The sequence below is a fragment of the Scardinius erythrophthalmus genome (genome assembly GCF_964197995.2).
Source record: "Scardinius erythrophthalmus genome assembly, chromosome: 14".
NCBI classification, from domain to species: Eukaryota; Metazoa; Chordata; class Actinopteri; order Cypriniformes; family Leuciscidae; genus Scardinius; species Scardinius erythrophthalmus.
This window is the reverse complement of record NC_138234.1, coordinates 37058367-37080264: the sequence shown is the minus strand read 5'-3', so window position 1 is coordinate 37080264 and position 21898 is coordinate 37058367. Positions and strand designations below refer to the sequence as shown.

General features: G+C 41.6%; 2 protein-coding genes across 5 annotated transcripts in view; one reads left to right on the top strand and one right to left on the bottom strand.

Annotated features, from left to right (window-relative positions):
* The window catches only part of anos1b (anosmin 1b), a 90576-nt gene extending 85448 nt beyond the window's left edge, over positions 1 to 5128 (bottom strand). For 2 of the 3 annotated variants that reach the window (XM_081384219.1, XM_081384221.1), the window contains exon 1: positions 4835 to 5085. In XM_081384219.1, the coding sequence (XP_081240345.1) occupies positions 4835 to 5023 (189 nt within the window). In that variant the 5' untranslated portion in view covers positions 5024 to 5085. Of the gene's footprint in view, positions 1 to 4834 lie in introns of all 3 variants that reach the window. The other variant, XM_081384220.1, reaches the window with a different exon arrangement.
* Positions 5129 to 6442: 1314 nt separating this feature from the next.
* On the top strand, positions 6443 to 17883 carry LOC308701787 (fetuin-B). Of its 2 annotated transcripts, none has more exons than XM_081384223.1 (7): positions 6443 to 6722; positions 6912 to 7022; positions 8689 to 8776; positions 9811 to 9977; positions 14319 to 14420; positions 14620 to 14706; positions 15741 to 17697. In XM_081384223.1, exons 1-7 carry the CDS (start codon positions 6528 to 6530, stop codon positions 16134 to 16136), a joined length of 1146 nt encoding a protein of 381 aa, XP_081240349.1. In that variant the 5' UTR covers positions 6443 to 6527; the 3' UTR covers positions 16137 to 17697. The 2 variants fall into 2 exon arrangements, with proteins under 2 accessions (XP_081240349.1, XP_081240348.1); XM_081384222.1 differs by having other exon boundaries at positions 6445 to 6722; positions 15717 to 17883.
* The last annotated feature ends 4015 nt before the right edge of the window (positions 17884 to 21898 follow it).

Genomic DNA, 21898 nt, shown 5'->3' with positions numbered 1-21898 from the left:
CCGTCCACTTTAAAGGTTTATGTGGCGGCCATAGGTGCTTACCACATGCTTTTGGGTGGAATCTCTGTGGGGAAAGACCCCTTGGTATCTCGTTTCCTTCGTGGCACTTGAGGCTGAGGCCTGCAGTTTGCTCTAGGGTCCCTTCATGGGGTTTGTCCTTTGCGCTGCAAGGCCTTTCCCTGGCCCCTTTTGAGCCTATTGAGGAGGCTCCAGAGAAGTTCTTGACACTGAAAGCTCTGTTCCTTCTAACTATTTTCTGCAGGCCTTCTGTCCTCTTCCTTTTCACGGACCAGGAAAGAACTATTTGCTTTGCCCAGTTCGGGCGTTAGACGCTATGTCCACAGAGCTGCCCTGTGGCTTAAAACTACCAATTATTTGGGTGTTTCGGGTCCCCTAACAAGGGATATCCAGTGTCTAAGCAAAGGATGAGCAAGTGGGTGGTTAGGCCATTTCGCTTGCTTATGAAGCAGCCGGACAGCCTTCTCCTATGGCTGTCCGGTCGCACTCTACTAGGAGTATGGCGGCCTCCAAGGCCCTTATATCAGGAGTTTCCTTACAGGACGTTTGTGATGCGGCAGGCTGGTCCTCACCGCACACATTCGTCAGGTTCTACTCTCTGGATTTGGACTCTACTCCAGGGTCTCATGTTCTGTCTTCCTAGTGCTGCTCACTTGATTTCACACAGGACAGACATTCGTAGCTATGGTGGCGTTGGTATAGACGTTCCCACAGCGTCAAACTCGACGCAACGCGAGTTCCCTTGAAAGGGAACGCCTCGGTTACGACTGTAACCTCGGTTCCCTGAAGAGGGAACGAGCGTTGCGTCACCTTGCCATATCTCCTTCATGCCTGTCAGCGGCTACTTCAGACTTTTTACGAAGCTGTCGCTCTCTGTTTTCAAGCAGGCTTTATAGTTTCCTGGTACGTGACGTCACCCGCATCTGACGCTCCGCCACGCCATTGGACTGATTTTACATGTGCTTCAAGACATCATCACGCAAAGCGTTCCCACAGCGTCAAACTCGACGCAACGCTCGTTCCCTCTTCAGGGAACCGAGGTTACAGTCGTAACCGAGGCGTTTTTTACACTGTTAAAGAGTTGGATTCCCATGCTAAACATGGTCAAAGTTTCAAAAGTTAAGTTGTACGTTTGAAGGAGTATTTTTGTTCCAAAAATTGTCCTTCCAGTTTGTCACAAGTTTCAGAAATTTTTTTTCGAGTATGGGCATGTGTGACGTCAGCTGGGGCGGAATTTCCTTATACGGGTCCTAAGGGCACTTCTATCGGAAGAGCGCGGGCGCGTTCGCACTCGTAAACCAGAGCAAGAGAGTGAAAGCAGTTCGCCATCAAAGCGCCCTGCCCGGCTTTTGGGAAGTCAATGTCACCAAAGAAGTGTGTTTTTGGTTGCCAGGGCAAGACAACCCTGCACAGATTCCCAAAGAACCCAGCGCTAAGGCACCCGTGGATGGAGTTTGTTTTTCCTGAGCATAAACGGAGTTGTGTAGACTGTTTGTTCCCTGCATTTCGACGATGATTGTTTTATAAACAAAGCCCAGATCGTCTAATGCTTAAGGATCGAGCAGTCACAATGATAAAGGTTCGCGGTCGTGCGTTGGAACGGTGAGTAAAACTGTTGAACAAATGTCTCTGTGTGTTGTTAGCTCGGCGCGTTAGCACAGCTTTAGCTTCGCCCACACGGCCCGCCCCCAGCCGCTCGTTTTTTTCCGGAAAGACTCGGTACAGCCAATCTTTCAATTAAAAATATAATAAAACAAAAGACTTTTTGGAGACATGAAGGATGCCATATTACTCTATAGGTACTCAAGATTAACAGGAGATTGAGTGAAAATGAGCATTTCACCCCCCCCTTTAAGCACAAAATTACTTCTTCCAATTTAGCTGACTTTAAGAATGTCAATTTAGTATACTAACAGTACATTAAGTACATAAATATGTAAATGTGTTTGTAGTATTCTAATAAATGCATTTTAAATACATTTTAGTACATCTGATTTTCACTAAGGCATGGTTAAAATAGAAATAGCTTTAGAATAAGCAATATTCATTAGATAAAATGTATGAGATTGAAACAAACTGGATTTTTGGATTATACATGATATAAACTTGGTTATTGTGTTTTTAAAACACATTTAGTTTATAAGTACTATTACAAAAATGTCTATGAATAATATAAATGAAGGAGACTTGACTACTGAAGTTCTACATGCAGTTTCTCCAGAACGGTGTAGTAATGACCCATGCTAATCAGCCAAACCCTCCGCCCTTGGACTGGGCAACCGTGTGAACACCTCTTTAAGGTAAGAAGAACAAAGGAGGAGTGTAATTCTACCTCAATGAAAACTCTGCCTGCATTTGTTTGATCTCCGTCACTCTACACCTGTCATGTGCGATAACTTACATTTTTACCACAGTACAACAATTTGTGCTGACACTGGATATGCGCACCATTAACACAACAAACACCATTGTCTCGAGACGTCGTAAATTGTCCACCTGCAGCCACAAAGATGAGGGAGAGAGAGAGAGAGAGAGATGATGATGACTTATCAAGCATTCCTTTTCTGGTGCGTGTAAAGACGCTGAGCTGGATTTGTTTTTTTGTGAGGAAACCTTCTTCAAAAACCCCAGCTGTGCTCTGAGAGGTAACATGAAACCTGCACAATGTCCCGTCTCACAAACAGAAATTATGGCTGGAATTCTGTGTAAGCATGAAGAAACTCTGAGAAGAATTGTAGTCTGCAGTGAGTAATCTCATCCTTATTTAATTACAGCAAGAGTAATTTATGAAGCTTTTTCAGAAGCTTTCCAACCAAAATTCTCAGAAGAATGTGTTAGCGAGTCCTTTACAAGGCAGGTCCTCGTGTTATCTCCCAGAATTCCCACAGTAAACAGGCAACTGTGATCCAACACGCCATCATATATGAGTGTCAGTGGTCTCGTTCTAAAACATGTTGCATTATGGGTAATGAGTAGACCACTAAAATAAAGGTCCTTTATTGGCATCTATGGTTCCCTGAAGAATTTTTAACATCCATGGAGCCTTTCCATTCCACTCTTTATACACTCTTAAAAATTAAGGTTCTTCATTGGCATCGATGGTTAAAGTCCCCCTGTGGTGGAAATCAAGTTTTTAATGTTGTTTATGTGTCTATGTGGTGTTTTTAATATGCTTTAAGACAAAGCATGTGTAAATTCATAAGTCGACAGCATTGCTGAGTATTTCCTCCTTAAAACTGCAGTGAACCAAAGACAGTCTCAAAAACACGCTTTGAAATCGCTGGTGTTTCTGACGTCACAAACTACCTTGTAACCAATCAGATCAACGTGTGATCCTCAACCAGTGGATCTCTGAGCTGAGTGAGTGAGTGGAGGCGGGGCTCATTTGCATATTCATAGAACCGCGCATACTAAATGAAGCAAGGGTGTCGAGTTACATTCAAGATATTTTAAGGCATGGGGATTTTTTTTCCCCACAGGAAAACATTTAAATATGTCATATTGGTGATCAAAGATGAGTTTTAAGGGATACATTATTGACTACAGGGGGACTTTAAGACTGTACATCATGGCATCTGCACCACAGAACTCACACATGTTCTACAAACCTCCCTCCCCGGTTCATTTATGAAATATTATGCTCCAACTATCAATAAGACTGTGCACTCTCTGCCCTTTTAACAGCATGTTTAAATCCGCAACTAGAAAAAGTCTCAACTGATCCTAAAAATAAAGTAATTAGTAATTCATTCCAAAGTAATATATTTAGCTGTTTACACCCAACATGCAAATGCTAAAAGTATGCGACAAAAGGGGTCTCTGGTATCCAGATGCAATTTTATGATGAAATCATAGATTTACAAGTCAAATCAAGATTTACAGAAAGGAACTGGAGGAGAAAATTACATTAGAAGTAGATCAGAGACAAAGTTTAATGTCTGGAACTACTAAAGTGGATAGTTTTTCATAAAATGCCTCTAATTATGATTTAATTATGGTTGGGTTGAGACAATGGGTTCACTGAGTTGCCACAAACATAAGCTGATTTCAGTTAAAGAGATGCACAGCAAACAGAAGAGAAAGACGGAGAGGAGAGTCATGCTGCATGGTGGCCTGTCAGACCATATGCTTTCAGGATTCTCGCTCGAAATACCACATAATTAACTACAACTGCACTAAAGCTGATCTCCAGTCAGTTAGGGAATAACCTCATGAAGAAAACAGGTGAAAACAGCCATTAAACACTTCACACACACACACACACACGAAGAAATGTGTTTCCCATCCACTAAACCAAATGCATGTGCTCAGAAAAGATCCCAACTCGGCATTTGAAAGCAGACTGGGGCTAGTTGTCACATGCTTGGGGACGTTTTGGAATCAAAATATCTATACATTTATATTTATGGAGAAGTTATGTTGGTTTCAAGCACCTAGTTATTCAAACACTTCGTTTAAAACAGTATTAATGTGACCTAATATCATCATTCCAATATCTTCATTTATTTTTGCAACAGCATTTGTAAACAAGCGTACACAAAAAATTAAAATTAAAATTACACTGGCATACAATTTCTGTTGACCAAACCAATTATTTGATATTTTGCATGTTACCTTTAACGTGTTCGCACTTTCATGTATGTTTGAGGGAAGATGGACATTTTAACATTTAATAGTATTTGTGTATTTCTTTATGGTCAAGAAACAGCAAGTTCCTATTGTGACAATATAAGTGTCAACAAAGATTTTTTTTTTAAGGTTATACAAAGATGTACTTTCAAACTATAGAGAAATATTGCCAGTCGTCCTCGCTTACCTGCAGGTGTTTGAATGACGCGGTGATCTGCGTGATGTGAAGCGTGAGGCAGCGCGAGACGCAACGCGCGCTCTCGATCTTCTCCAGAGTGTCCGCTTCTTCAGCCCTGCGCGCAACGCTCGCCTCAAAGACACAACAGAGCAGAAAGCAGCAGACCTTCCTCATAAACAGCATATTCACAGAGGACATTCGCGCAAATGTGTGTGGATCGTTGAGTGTAGGCTACTGGATGCGCGTGAGGCTCGTGTTGACTGCTATGTGTGTGTGTGTATGTTGGAGAGGTGCGCGCGCTCTGACACTCCCTCTCGCGCAAAATCTGTCATCCGAACTCAACGCATCTGTAGTCTGTCATTTTGTATTTAGGTCTATAAACGAATTGAAACCGTTAAGGGTGAAAACATAAAGTGTCTGAAAAATTCCGTCGCTTTATGGTTAGTGAAAGACGTTCAATCTCTTTTGCACAAAACAGCGACAGATACGACAAATAAAATAGTCGAAGAAAACAACATGTAAGAATAAATTACCTTTAATTTGATCACGTGATTGCTTCCTTGGTTACAAGGTTGTTTGTGACGTCAGAAACACCAGCGATTTCAAAGCGTGTTTTTGAGACTGTCTTTGGTTCACTGCAGTTTTAAGGAGAAAATACTCAGCAATGCTGTCGACTTATGAATTTACACATGGTTTGTCTTAAAGCGTATTAAAAACACCACATAGACATAAAAACAACATTAAAAGCTTGGTTTTCACCACAGGGGGACTTTAAGTGTTTCCCACAGTTGTTTATGGGAGCTTCATGAATCAGTTAAATTGAGATTATTTTATTGACAATTAATAAAAGACAACACATTGTTTTATTTTAATCTCTGAAGTTTCCTCAGTCTCCCTTTTATGTTAAACTAAAATGAAACGTATATGCTATGCTAACTGCTGCATGAATATGATAATCATAATAAATATCACAGTACAAGGTATTACCATGTGTGATGCCATACCATAGTACTTTTGTGTTGACATCTTGGTGATGACATTTAACCACAGCCTGCTTTCTTTTATGAGGTAGATAATGATGCGCAATACTGGATCCAGTTTGCTTTCTTCCCTATATGTGTATCTGGGCATCTACAGTTTCTACAGCATCTGTTGATAAACTTTTGCTGGCGTCATTGCGATTCCAGCGCCATCGTGTGGTAGAATGACGACTACATGAGAAAATAGAGACAAAAAAGTTATATCCATCTCTAAACAAACACACCTGAACCAACCAGTCAAGCTCTTTATTTTCACATGAAAATGTGCGTTTTTGTGCTGCTTGCAGGGCTGGAACTAAACTAAACTCAACTCTGCTGTAGACGGGAGAACTGAGCATTCCTGAGGTAAAGCGTTTATTTGTATTTTAGTTATTAACTGATTATTCTGCTTGTATTTTCATTAACATTCTGTGATACATTATTAACACTTCATAAGTGTATATTATGAATCAATTTTAATAGGTTTGGGGTATATTTTGAGCCTAGCGTTGATTATGGCACACATGCTGTTTACATCACAGTCAGGGCACACACATTGATCATCTTGTTAATGTTTATCAAACCTGATTCCAAAGTCACATTCATCTCATGGTATAAACCGACTGCATTTGAAATAAAACTGCTTATCTTCTGCAGGACATTTTCTGTAAAACGAATTAAAGATGTTGACTCTGATTTGGATTTTTTTGGCCGCAAATATTTTGTGTGTCTTGGGGACAAATTTAGTTCACGTTCCCTGTGATGACAAGATTGTGGAGAAGTTGTCCCGACTGGCCGTCACGTACATAAATGAGGACAGACAAACAGGTTACAAATTTGCCCTTAACAGAATCACAAACGTCCAGGAGCATCAACAGGTTGGTAAAAAGTGCTGTTATTTTTACCAGTGAAAAGGCAACCACAGCAGTAGTAGATCTACTCATATTATTTTCATATAATATTAATAACAAATTGTTTTGCAGATTCAAAGTCATAATATATATATATGTATTTGTCATTTTTGCAAGAGACTGTTTATTTCACAGGTCCACTTTCCCTTGCTGTAGGGTCCTGCTGGAAAGGTCTATTATCTTGATTTAGATGTCCTTGAGACCAAGTGCCATGTCCTCAGTCCCAAATCGTGGAAAAAATGTGCTATAAGACCGTTCATGGAAACAGTAAGGCTTCAGCTCCTTGATTATTTACTGCTACTGTACATATATACAGTATGGTTGATGGTGTGGAAGTGTTGTTTACCTCTGTTCAAAATTCTGTCTTGTAAATCCTCAAATATTGATCATGGGATTAGGATTAACCATCAGATTTAACTGCATGCAAAACTGTAATTTGACAATTTGATGGATGCATATTTGGATTTCAATCTGTGGCGTTGCTTAATTTATTATTGCACTGTAAAAACCTGTACTTTGCATCTTAAAAAAGATACAAGTGACGGTGGCAAGTTGCAGTGATATCAACAGGTTTTTTTTTTTACTGAAACGCTCTCAGGGATAGTGATAAATAATGACTTAAAGGGGTCATATGATGCTATTTTAAAAGGTCATTATTATTTTTTTTGTGTTGGTGAATACGAATAGGTTAACATTCTTTAATCTTCAAAAAAAAAAAAAAAAATTGGAGCACATCTATTCCTAGTTCGAGGGAATTTATTGGAGCCACACTCACACTCCTAAGGCTAGCATGTTAACCAAGCTGGAGCTCGACATTGATGTTTGATCAGGTTTTGCAACCAGCCAAACTAAAACAAAAAGAGTGGACATGGAGAGGATGCATCATCCAGAGAAGAGGGTGGGGATGCAGAATAAGAACTCAAAAATGAGTTCTCATTATATAAAAATATGTCTGAAATCAGTGCACTTTACCTCACCTTGCCCAGTTTGCTAAGAAGTATTTGTGCATCACTTCTTCAAGCTCAGCTTCAGAGTGTGTATGCAGTACATCAGGGCTCATTTACATTTTTTAACTTGAACTTTATTGCCTTTTGAATGTGAGGCCATCTCAGAGGCTTTGAACAAGAAGTTTTTATCGTATAGTATCGACGTTAGAAATTCCAGTTTTGTCACAACACTAACACAATGGTTGAATAGCAGAAAACTGGTGCAAATTTATTTTCTCTGATGAAGCCCCCTTCCGATGGTTTGTGACATCTGGAAAACTGATTGTCTGGAGAAGAAACGCTGAGTCCTGTGTCATGCCATCAGTGAAGCATCCTGAGCCCATCCATGCTTTTCATCACAGTTCTGCCAAAAAACACTGCAATGGATAAAGAACGTTATCAAATCATTATTTCCTGCAAGAGCAACTTCTCCTAACATCCCAGGAGCAATTTGGTGATGAACAATCTTAAATCTAGATCTTAATCCCATAGAGAACCCGTGGTCAATCCTCAAAAGATGAGTGGACAAGCAGAAGCTCACAAATTGTTATCAACTCCGAGCACTAATAAGGCAAGAATGGATTGCCTGAGTATGCCTGAGTGAAGGTTATGAAGAAGAAGGGTCAACACTGGAAATATTGATATATCATTGATAAATATATTTGCATGTATTGAATTTCTTTGCCAATAAATGCCTTTAAAACATGAAATGCTGATTTTTTTTTTACCAGTTTACCACTGATACAGATACATTAAGGAAAAGGAAAACATTAAAAAGCATCATATGACGACCCCTTTAATCCAACTTCTACATTGAAGTAATTTATCAAGTAACTCAGTGCAAATGGTTTGCAGAATCTCTGATATTACTATGTTTTGAAAAGACAATGTGTCTGATTGTTTTAGATTGGTTCATGTACAATTAATGTATGTTCCTTGTGTTGTAGCAAATCTCTGGAAACTGCAACACCACAGTGCTCCACACACCAGAGGGCTTCTCGTACCTCTACAGCTATGACTGCACGCTCGTTCCAGGTCAAATATTTGTTTACATTTCTGACTGCACACATTTACAGGAGTTCCCTGCATACTGGAACTCACAACCTTAAAGGTATAGCGGAGGATTTTTTACTTCCGGGTGGATCACCTATACTATTGGTCCTCCTAATTGTCAATCATTCTGGTGAATCAATCAAACTTTTCAAAAAGTGGAGAGGGCGGGTCTTATCTAAAATTCGGAAAGATCCTCCGCTATACCTTTAATAAGTAGAAACATTTTCATCTTGTGTGAAACTGAAGAAGGTTATTTTGATAATTGATTCATTTGTTGATTATATCTTATCAATAAATCGAACTCATTTTTTTTTTTATTAATTTTAATCCATTATTTACAAAACGTTATTTCTTTACCAATGTTGTCCTCCAAATAATGTGCAATTTGAAGGCAATGAATATATATATATATTTCTATGCAGAAATATTCTTATTTTGATCCATCATTCTGGCCTTTTGTATAAAATGATCAGTATTTATGGGGCGGCTACTTAAGGAGTGTCAGTAAACAGCCAGTGATTGCCAAAATATTTCATAGGAATGCTTTATCCATATTATTATCCATATAAAACCATCATTTACAGACAAAGCATTATGAAATTGTTAACTTGCGGTTAGCAATGTAGCTTATGTCAGATCCAATACAGTCGGCTGCTCCATCAAGAAAAGTTTCTTTGCAAACTCTCCATTACACTGTGCCTCTATTACAAAACAATCTACTGTACAATCAAATGCTCCGAACAATGTACAGTATGAATCCATCAACACGATCCAGGATGCCATTAAAAAAATGCTTTTATTGATACTGCTTAGTAACAAGTGCAAATTCTGTTTAATAACAAGTGCAAATTCTGTGTAATAGCAAGGGCCATGATTGAAAATTATTTTATTTTTCGATTCTTGATGAAAAAGTTTATATTTCTTGCTTTTGTGAAATTAACTAAACTACTGCAATGCAATTACAATTCCAGATTTTTCTTTTATCCTACTCACTCTCTGTCTTTTTCTTCCCCAAGTCCCTCCAGAGAAGTTGCGTCTGACGTGTCCAGACTGTCCTGTGCTGCTGCCGGTCGACAGTAATGAAGCCATCGCCACAGCTAGGACGTCCCTCCATAAATACAACATACAAAGCACTCTTCCTGTCAGCCTGACTGTGAACACCATCACCAGAGCCGCCCATCAGGTTACAATGGATGACAGATCAGCAATTTGTAGATTTTGCAGTTCATTAAATTGAGGTTTCATTTACAGTAGGTTTGCCACAATGGTTATACGCTGTGAAATTGTATACCGGTTTAAAGCATTTTTATTTTATTTTTCAGACTTTTTGAAGTCGTCTTTTAGGTGCTTGAAGTCAAGTTAACTTTGACTAATCAGGGAATGCCTTGCAACTAAATGCTAAAGTTTGTGGACAAACTTAATGTTGGAGTAACCTGAACCTCGAGCCAATTAAACTTGTGTCGCCTTGTGCACAGCTGCGGCACATGTGTGCTAACACGCTATTGCTCTGACATAACAGCTTATTTTTCAGTTATTTTGTCTATGGGTCGTTGTATTTTTCACCGATTTCTGTTCGTTCTCAATCAGATACTGATAAAGTAGCACAGTAAGATTTGAATGCACTGGTGAGAAAGCGATTGCCTGCGTGAATGAATCCTGTGCAGCTTGTCTCTGCTAATATCGAACCTGTGGGTTTTAGTTTAAAAAAAATCTATATATGCAACACCTTTTCAGTTTCTAAGCTATTTTATTTTATTGATAAATCACACATAACTAGTGGAGCACTCTCGGAGTGTGCATTTATTTGTCATATTTAACTGAAGGAAATGGAGCTTCAAATGGGTTTTTTAAAAGATTTTCTTATCTGTGGCCCTTCTCTATTCAATGTTAAGCTATGGTAAATAAATGGAGTTTTGATCATAATTTATACAAAAATCTTAACTAGATATATAATATAATATAAAGATATAGCACACTAAGACAGAACAGGTTAGAGTTAGGTTGGAGGTCTTCAGCAAGGCGGTGGTTAGTTTCAAAATCACATGATCAGCGACTAGTCGACATCAGGCTAAAAGCGTCATGGCAGAGCATCCCTATATCACTATCTATCTTAATAAATAGCCTTAAAGGGATAGTTCACCGAAAAAAAAAAAAAAAAAATTCTGTCATCATTTACTCACTCTCAAAATATTCCAAACCTGTATGGATGGATGTCTTCTGCTGGAAGAAAGGAATCTGGAAGAATGTTTGTAACCAAGCAGATCTTGGGCACCATTGACTACCATAGTATTTTTGTCCCTGCTGTGTGTCACAATGCAGGTTGAATCAGGGAAGGATGCAGGATCTAACAAACACATGATGGTATGGTAGTCACTGGTGCCTGAGATCTGCTTGGTTACCGACATTCTTCAAAATCTTAATTTGTTCAGCAAGAAAGGAAATCATACAGGTTTGGAACAATTTGAGTATAAGTAAACAATGACAGAATTTTTATTTTTGGGTGAACTGTCCCTTTAAAAGATTAGCTTGCCCAAAATATTTTTATTCTGTCATCAATTACTATCATATCGTTTCAAACCCATAAGACTTTCATTCAAAAATTTCATAAGATGATAATAAAATACATTCAGATGAATCAAGTGTTTAATCCAAAATTTCTGAAGAAACAAGATAGCCTAACTTCCCACATAGCAACATTGTGTCGGCCCAGATCCGGCCCACATCTGGCACACGTGGAAAGATGATCTGGCCCATATGCGGTGTGGAATGACGGCCCTTGGGCGGCTCACTCCTGTGTGCCAGATCTGGGCCACAAGCAGGCCATAGCAATGCCACATGTCAGCCAAAAGCAAAGAAATACACCAGAACTGGTCCTTTTCTGAGCCACAAAATCTGTGTATATTAAATATGGAGTCATCTCAGCCTTAATAAGCCTGTTAACAAGCAGAATCACTGGAGGAAAGAAGAGAACAGAAAAAGAGACGAGCAGAAACACAAGAACTACAACTGACTTCAGACACAGCCTCAGATGAAATCAACTGAAGAGAAAAGAAGACATTAAATCTGTGAAGATCTCAGCAGAGGAGGATTAAACAACTCCACAAACAGCATTACCAGCTCCACTATTACTAACCAGACTGACTTTATCTCTGTCAGACGTCTACACAAGTTTTTATTGAGAATTAACAGGGGTTTAACTCTAATGTGTTTCATTTGAAGTCTCCATAACAGTGATCAGTGTTTCCATTAGTTGGGCTCTTAACTCTTATTATATCTTTCATCTTTTTTGGTTGCTGTGTCAGTGCGTTTGTTAAACACATTTGCTGCAGCAAAGAAAGCTAAAGTGAAATAAGATCAGGTGATGATGGTTACATGATGACGGTTTTGTAATCATCATGAGTTAGACTGATTCACTGATGATCTATAAATCTAACAATTATTTTGTTCTATTAATACATCCACATTACACACCCAGTGTTACTGCAGCATGAGATCCAGCAATATAATAATAATAAGTTAAAATCTTTTAACAAACATGAGCTCAAAAACTTAACCTATGCTGACACACACAGACATCATCAATCAGCACATGAATCTCAACAATTTTGACAATCAACTAAATATTCAGATAGTCAGATAAATTCAGAACATCACTGAAAAGCTACTAAATGGCATAACAAAAACAACAGCGAAAAACAAAAGCAAATATTTAGAATTAAACAAAATAATAGGACAATTCAGTAAATATATTAATGACACATTAAAACTGTTAGATTTGATTAGATTAAAATTACGTCATCAGGCGAGTTCATGATGATTTTAAAACAATCAACAGGTAACCAACATCACCTGATATCAGTTTGTTTTAGTTTCCTTTACTACTGCAAATGTGTTTGACACACAGACTGTCACAGCTGCCAAAGACCAAAGCTATCATAAGAGTTAAGAGCTCAACTAATGGAAACACTGATCACTGTTATGGTGACTTCAAATGAAACACATTAGAGTTAAACCTCTGTTAATTCTCAATAAAAACTTGTGTAGACGTCTGCCAGAGATAAAGTCAGTCTGGTTAGTAATAGTGAAGCTGGTAATGCTGTTTGTGGAGTTGTTTAATCCTCCTCTGCTGAGATCTTCACAGATTTAATGTCTTCTTTTCTCTTCAGCTGATTTCATCTGAGGCTGTGGCTGAAGTCAGTTGTAGTTCTTGTGTTTCTGCTCGTCTCTTTTTCTGTTCTCTTCTTTCCTTCAGTGATTCTGCTTGTTAACAGGCTTATTAAGGCTGAGATGACTCCATATTTAATATACACAGGTTTTGTGGCTCAGATAAGGTCCAGTTCTGGTGTATTTCTTTGCTCTTGGCTGACATGTGGCATTGCTATGGCCTGCTTGTGGCCCAGATCTGGCACACAGGAGTGAGCCGCCCAAGGGCCGTCATTCCACGCCACATATGGGCCAGATCATCTTTCCATGTGTGCCAGATGTGGGCCGGATCTGGGCCGACACAATGTTGCTATGTGCTATATGATGAACAAATTTAAATTAGGCTTTTATTCACATATAAACATTCATCAGAGTTCGTGAAAATTATGGTATCATTGCAAGTCTAGTGTCATTGTATATTTTAGGATGGACTATGAGGCCATAAAATATTTGTTTTATACAGTATGATGTTTTATTAACAAAGTTCGGGAGGAACATGTTCAAATGATCTATCCAATCATCGCGTCATTCCGACCAGCTGTCAACAATCAGTAATCAACATGTCTACCCAATCAGCATGAGTGGAGGCCTATATATGAAGAGTTCAGATGCAAAAGCCTCTAAGTGCCATCTGAAATTTTCTTCTAGAATGATAATTTTTATCAAGCTCGTATATTTAAGTTCAGTAATTTCACGTAAATGACAATTAATAGGTAATCTTACCTTCATTGTCATTTAAGTGAAATTACTGAACTTAAATATACGAGCTTGATAAAAATTATCATTCTAGAAGAAAATTTCAGATGGCACTTAGAGGCTTTTGCATCTGAACTCTTCATATATATGCAGTCGACTCACCTAAGTTCCTTAAACAGTTTTCAGAATCCCTCCACCACCCCGTCTCCTCACACTCTCCTGCTTACTTTCCTAACCAGAAATATGGGGGGAGTTCTCTGAGTTCAGGCCAAAATACCGAGCTCTGAGCCCTCTCCTCGGACAGCACACCAAACACGCAAACTAATTTATCTGATCATTTGTAAGTGTGAACTCTTGAATCCACATTTCTATCCTTAAAGGCTTAGTTCATCCAGGAAATGCAATAATTGTGAATGGGTACGGACAGTCAAGCTCTAAAAAGGACAGAAAAGCAGCATAAAATTGCTTTAGACCACTTGTGTGTTGCATTGCAGTCTTCTGAAGCCACCTGAAATCCAAGTTATTTAATAAAAATGCAGTCCGTATGTGATGACAGAATTTCTTTAATACAGTGACTCTGTTCCCTGGCCAGACTGAATTAATCTTTTTATTCCGTGTCTCTCAGAGCTCCCCTGTTTCCGCTAGTTTTGTGGAGTACACCGTTCAGGAGTGCTCTCTCGCTCCGGGCCCAGAGGGCCAGTGTGAGCCGGGACATCAAGGCAAAAAGGTGAGTTCCTGCCAGCGTCCTTTAAAGTCCATGTTCTCGAGCTGGATCCCGTCTGATGGACCTAACATCCAGCACTATTAACATTTTCTGTTGTTTTTCTCACACCATAAAAAGTTTTATTTGATGAAGTGTTCCAAACAGTCTGCTTTCTCTCTGCCATTATAGCGTGGGGATTGTGTTTGTGTGTTTTTCATTTCAGCCTGTTGGGTTCTGTGTCGGGGTCGTTCTTGGCCCTGGCCACGGCCAGCAAGATGTGAAGGTGTCCTGTGAAATATTTCACCCACAGGTACCCTAAATATCCATTTTTGTTTGTCAGGCTTTTTACTTTCCAGCTCTAAAAGCCAGATGACTGAGGTAAATCAACACCTCAACGTAGAAGGAAACAGAGCCAAACCCAGTAGAGTTGATCTGAATCTCCCATTGCACTTATTGCCTTCTTGCTTTATTTTGTCTAGAAAAGTGGAAAGACAAAAATAGACTGTTTAATTCCTTAATTAAGTCCATCTTTCTCCTTCTTGCCTTATCTTGTTGGAAAAATTTCAACCACCACAATGTTGTAATCTTCAGTAAGAAACTTGGAAATAATGGCGTTGTAAAAGTGCTGATCAAAAAATAACTTTGTAGTGGCTGCACAGGAACAACAAATGCTGATAAAGCATCAGTTACACACCGAATGCTCATCCTTTGCTCTTAATTAACACCAACCCTAAAGACTTGTCCTGTCTTTGCCTAAAAACCCTGAAGGAAATATTAAATTACCCACATTTTCCAAGTTTATTTGACATGAACATTGTGGGAACTTTGCAGGAGGACTCGAAGGCAATATAATTTCTTATTTTCCAGTTGTTTAATCTTATAGATAGGAAGAAATACTTAAAAAGCACGACTTTTAAAGCAGGAAGTGTGACATTTCTGCACCACTAGCAGCAACCAAACTGAATTTCTGGAAGTAATGTTTCCAATGTTTGCCTGAGACATGTGGTTTAGATAACTGTTGAAATCATTTGACAAATAAGATGTTGAAAAACAGACAGAAATACAGTATAATAATAATATCAAGTTGAGCCACACTCTTGACTATATCAGTGTAAGATTCATTAGACTAATTCAAGTGTGATTTGATGATAAGAGTCAGACTACACTGCTTGTGCTGCATGTAGGCTATCATTTTCTTGCCATTATTTTGTGGTACAGTACATGACAATTTAATCTCACTGCATTAAATTCTGAAAGAAACTGCAGAATGATAAGTGTAATATGTTAAGTATTTCATGTGTTGTTGCCACTGACCCGCAGGTGCATGTTGTCACTCCCACACAGCAAGAGGAAAAGTCTACCACACTTTCCAAAACCCCAACCCACAACATCCCTCATATCTCTGAGCCCTCATTCCAAGATGTTGGAGCAGAAAGGCCTCAGCTAGCCGAGCCGGTGTTTCAGGCCATCCCTGCAGGACCAGCACCAGACGCCGCGCTCCCCGCCTCTTCCAGCGAATCCAGCGAGTCTGCCTCTTCCGAGTCCTCTGAGGAACTCAGCGGTTCTGTTCGTGCCGTCAAACCTCCACTGAACTTCCGTTACGTGGCTCGCCGTCGGAGGAGGCAGATCCCCACGAGCACCACTCCTCCTCCTCATTCCCCCGTGTTCCTGAGCGTCTTTCCCAGCGTCCCGTCTCCGTTCCGCTCCTGTCCGGGTGTCTCCCGCTACACCACCGTGTGAGAGGCTTCGTTCTTCATAGGGCTGCACGATTAATCGCAATTAACATGAAATGTTGCTGAAACCGATTTGGCTTATCATGATTTTGAAATCGCAAAGGCTGCAATTATTTTTATGTGCAGCTTGTCAGTGACGTACGGCTCTGTAAACGCTGCTCCATCTGAAAGCACTGCGAGTTTGAGTCACTTATAACGTGCATTTGAAAAAGCAACACGCGTCAAACATCTTTCCAAACATGAGAAGCATTTTTGAACCACTTGTCCAATAAAAGACAACATTTAATAATATGCTTTTAATCTCCTGTTTATTCAGCTACAGCGATAGGAATTTCCTGGAATGATGTGCGTTATCCTTCTTCAGCGGCGGGGCATATTTAGCGTGTGTGTGTGTGTGTGAGACGCCCTCTGGTGTTCAGATGGATATGTGGTGTGTGTGTGAGACGCCCTCTGGTGTTCAGATGGATATGTGGTGTGTGTGTGAGACGCCCTCTGGTGTTCAGATGGATATGTGGTGCGTGTGAGACGCCCTCTGGTGTTCAGATGGATATGTGGTGCGTGTGAGACGCCCTCTGGTGTTCAGATGGATATGTGGTGCGTGTGAGACGCCCTCTGGTGTTCAGATGGATATGTGGTGCGTGTGAGACGCCCTCTGGTGTTCAGATGGATATGTGGTGCGTGTGAGACGCCCTCTGGTGTTCAGATGGATATGTGGTGCGTGTGAGACGCCCTCTGGTGTTCAGATGGATATGTGGTGCGTGTGAGACGCCCTCTGGTGTTCAGATGGATATGTGGTGCGTGTGAGACGCCCTCTGGTGTTCAGATGGATATGTGGTGCGTGTGAGACGCCCTCTGGTGTTCAGATGGATATGTGGTGCGTGTGAGACGCCCTCTGGTGTTCAGATGGATATGTGGTGCGTGTGAGACGCCCTCTGGTGTTCAGATGGATATGTGGTGCGTGTGAGACGCCCTCTGGTGTTCAGATGGATATGTGGTGTGTGTGTGAGACGCCCTCTGGTGTTCAGATGGATATGTGGTGTGTGTGAGACGCCCTCTGGTGTTCAGATGGATATGTGGTGTGTGTGTGAGACGCCCTCTGGTGTTCAGATGGATATGTGGTGTGTGTGTGAGACGCCCTCTGGTGTTCAGATGGATATGTGGTGCGTGTGAGACGCCCTCTTGTGTTCAGATGGATATGTGGTGTGTGTGAGACGCCCTCTTGTGTTCAGATGGATATGTGGTGTGTGTGAGACGCCCTCTGGTGTTCAGATGGAGCAGCATTTACTACTGATCAGCCGCACTGCACTGACAAACTGCGCATAAAATAGTCATAGCCTTGCCAAATCACGTGCAGTTTCATTTTGATTATTCGTGCAGCCCTAATTCTTCATTTCCCTCACAAAGCCTTGTCAAAATCAGAAAAGTAGTATTTAATTATTCTATAAAACATATAAAAAATCTCCTTAAACCTCTAACAATGTCACTTTTTGCTAAATTAATTTATGCACAAAATTCAAGCATGGGCCATTTACAGGAAAAGATGCCATTAAAGTGCTGTGTTTTCCCATGAAACTGATCTTTGAGAACTTTTTCAAATAAACCATTCATTTTATCAATATCAATTTGCATGTCGATCACCATGACATTTTAATCTGTTAAATTGAATAACAAATCCAATTATATCTAAATGTAACTTTCATTCAAATTGAAATGTATTACATTAAAATATCTTACAAGTTTTTTTTAAATTCTTCTAATTTGCTGTGAAATGTTTCAAACTTATTCCGACTGTTTTGAAATAATGAATAATGTAGCTTTGAAGGGGAAGTGCATTTTTCCCCGCGCTAGTGAAACATGTGAGTTTCTTGTGCACAACAAAGCAAAACAATAAAAATGTTCCCTTTCGTAAAGGGAACTCCCGCTGCATCGATACTCGATACTTTGGGGAATGCCTTCGGCATGAAGCGTCTGAAGTCAACTATGGAACTATTCCAATCTTGATTGGTGCAACGTCACCCGTGACGTCGCATGTGACGGTGATCCGGAAGCTACAAAAGGGTCACAGGAACCAGGAAATGTTAGCTTCTGGTCTTCAGCAAGCGCTCTATGTCATCTTGTCTGTTCTATTTGGTGTTGTTTGTCCCGTGAAAAGAGTATTATTTATGGCGAGAAAAAAAAAAAAAAAAAGAGAAGCTATTCAGGCAGTGTGCGTCCCCTTGCCCACGTTATTTAAGCGAGGATGACACACACACGCTTTGTGTAGTTTGTCTGGGAGTGGAGCATGCACGGGCGGTGCTCGAGGGCGCTGTCTGTGCAAACTGTTTTCAATGAAAAAGCTCCGCTCCCGTTTGAGCCTGTTCGATCAGTTAGATCAGGCTCGCGTTTCCAGTGCATCAGGTCCCGCGTCTGTTGAGGCAGCGCGCCGCTTGTATGCATGTGATTCGCACGTGGGGCTGGCATATGATACTGAGACGGTTGCGACCCTTTCTCAGTGTTTATTAACCAGCTCCACTGGTCTCGCGCACGGTTCGGAAGCCCGCGCTGCGGCTTCTTCCGACCGTGTTAAAGACACAGCGTTTGATTTATGTGGCTCCGAGGAGTTAGATATTATCTATTAACACTGAATCACGTGGATAGGGGGATTCGCCACCCCATATTCCCGTTAGTGAGGAGTTTGCTGGAGGTTGTAATCAGGGCAGTGGTTAAATTAAATGTTAAATGGCCATATAATAAGCAGGAAGCGACTAAGAAAAATAAAATGAATGAGCGCTTCCTGCAGACCCAGTCACAATCTTCGTGTCAGAGCCTTCCCTTTTTCACTGATCTCCATACTGAGGTATCAAGATCGTGGAAAAATCCATTTTCATCTCAATTATTTCCCCCCATGTATATATTTACTCATCCATTAGGGAATCTAATGAAAATGGTTATTAGGTGATGGCTCGGGTTGAGGAATATTTTGCGAAATATTTTCTCCCCGACATTGCATCACCCCTGATAGCTCAGACACTTCCCTCCAAATCTCGTACATCGAATTTGTTAGGGAAAGCATATATGGCGGTGGTCGAGCTGGTGCATGCCCACACACGATGGGGTTATTACAGGCATACCTGGCTGACCTCCTCAAGTAGGTGGATGATAACTGGGAGGTCTCACTCTATATTACTGAATATCGTAGAGTATCTGACTTATCTCTCCGTATTATTAAAGAGACGGCCGTGCTATTGGCCGTTCTATGGCAGCACTAGTCGTCTCAGAGAGACATTTATGGCTTATTCGCTTGTGGATCGGGAAGAAAGACAGGGCTTTCCTTCTCGATGCTCCCCTTTCACCTTCTGGCCTCTTTGGCGACGCGGCAAGAACCGTTGTCGAGAGGCTTCAGGAGGCAGAGTGACAATCAGCTATCCCCAGTTGTCAGTCCAGGTCTCATGGGGTTGCTGCCAGGGGGCAGCCTCATGGGACAGCCGCCAGCTCCTCATATTTTGAGAAGGTTTCCTCTCGTGCCCCCCCGTATAAGGCTTGGGGCCAGAAGAAACATTCTCGCACGAAGCTCTCCATACCAAAGACAGGTCTGAGGACTGTCTCTCGGGCTATGAAGGCTTCAACTAAGAGGTCTTGTCGTAACACGCAGACCCTTATGGGTGTTCCCCCAGGAGAGCGAGTACAGGAGGATCGCCCCCTTATGCAGCCCTTAGGAAATCGATGTTTGCTTCCCGCCGCCGATGGCGCTTCGGGACACATCGGCTTCCAGCGAACACAAATCGCAGTATCTGCCCGAAGACGTTGCGGCACTGTCGAGTTCGCCGCCTCTCAGGAGGTCTGTAGAGAGCATATTTCGGTTAGTTCCTGCCAGTTAGCTGCTTCAGGTCACCAAAGCCATTTGGAAATTTATAGCCGAGGCCAGTCTCGAGGGACTGGTCCCCATAATGGCATATTTAGACACCCCGAGGGGTCTTCAAAATATAGCCTAGGGGGTCCTGCTTATGGTGGAGCTAATATACAAATATTATCTACTAAGGGTGGTTCACATGTCGGCCAGCCCGAGCAGGGTCGGTTTTTGGAACGGTAAGTCTAGTCCCTCTTAACACAGGAAACCTCAAAGTGGGCTCTTCCTTGGTTACGGGAGCCCGGGTTTTACAGCTGGCACTTCATAGTTCCTATGAGGGGGGGAGTTAGGCCTTATTTTGGATCTCAGGGTACTGGATCAACCTCCGAGGGGGTTCAGATTCAAGTTACCGACTGTCAGTCAGACCAGCTCCGAGGACTGGTCTGTCTTGATAGATCCACAAGCTCCTTAACTCCTCTTTCCCTTCTAACCCCATCACAGGAAGTTTCCGAGATCCGCTTTTGGGGGGAAAAGCGCATCAGTTCTGGACTCTTCCAGTCGGCCTAGCCTTATCCCCTCGCACCTTCACTAAATGTATGGACACGGCCCTTGCTCCATTGAGACTTCAGGGGGTCCGTATCTTATAGATGACTGGCTCATTTTGGCTCAGTCAAAAAGAACTAGCAATTCAACATCGAGATGTTGTTTTGCGCCATCTAAGGTGCGTGGGGTTGAGACTCAATGTCAAGAAAAGTTCCTTAACTCCTCTTCAGAGGACTACGTCCCTGGGAGTAGAGTGGGACTTAGTCACAATGCGGGCACAATTGTCTCCTGCTTGTATAAATACTATCTTAAACACAATGAAGAGTATTAGGTTAGGCCAGGCTATCACTGTCAAACACTTTCGAAGAGTTTTGGGTCTTATGGCTGCAGCTTCCACGGTAGTACCCTTTGGTCTGCTCCATATGAGGGCCTTGCAGTGGTGGCTCAGGAACAAGGGATTTTCTCCTCTGGGAAACCCTTTTCGTATGATCAGAGTTACGCGCAGATGCCTTCGTTCTCTTGTCGTATGGAAGAAACCATGGTTCCTGTCTCAGGGCCCGGTTTTGGGAGCACCATGTGAGAGAAAAACTCTGACCACGGATGCGTCCCTCACGGGCTGGGGTGCGGTTATGGAGGGCAGTTACACCCGAGGTACTTGGAAAGACCATCATCTCACATTGTATATTAATCGCTTGGAGATGTTGGCTGTATTTTTTGCCCTGAGGCACTTCCTTGTAGACCTCAGAGGCCATCATGTTCTTGTTAGGACAGACAATATGTCGGTGGTCTCTTATATCAACCGCCAAGGAGGTTTGAGATCTCGCCCTCTTTGTAGACTGGCGCATCAAATTCTTCTTTGGTCCCAGGACAAATTTCTCTCTGTCAGATCTATTTATATTCCTGGGGTTGAAAATATGGGAGCAGACATCCTGTCGAGGCAGGGGCCGAGGCCCGGGGAATGGTGGCTCCACCCTGAAGTGTTTGAGCTTATATGGAGAGAGTTTGGCCGGGCGGAGGTTGACCTGTTCGCTTCTCATGAGAACTCTCATTGCCCGCTCTGGTACTCTCTCTCACATCCAGCTCCTTTGGGCTTGGATGCCACGGTACAGATGTGGCTAAGGACACATCTGTACGCTTTTCCCCCGATCGCTCTGCTCCCTGGGGTTCTAGAAAGGGTCAGGAGGTACGGAGTGAGACTACTCCTTGTAGCTCCGTACTGGCCGGCCCAAATTTGGTTTTCGGACCTTATTAGTCTCTTGGAGAGTCCTCCATGGAAAATTCCTTTTAGGAGAGATCTTCTGTCTCAGGCTGATGGTATATTATTTCATCCCCGACCAGAGTTATGGAGACTATGGGTCTGGCCCCTGAGGGGGTCCCACCCATAATTAGGTTGCCCTTTC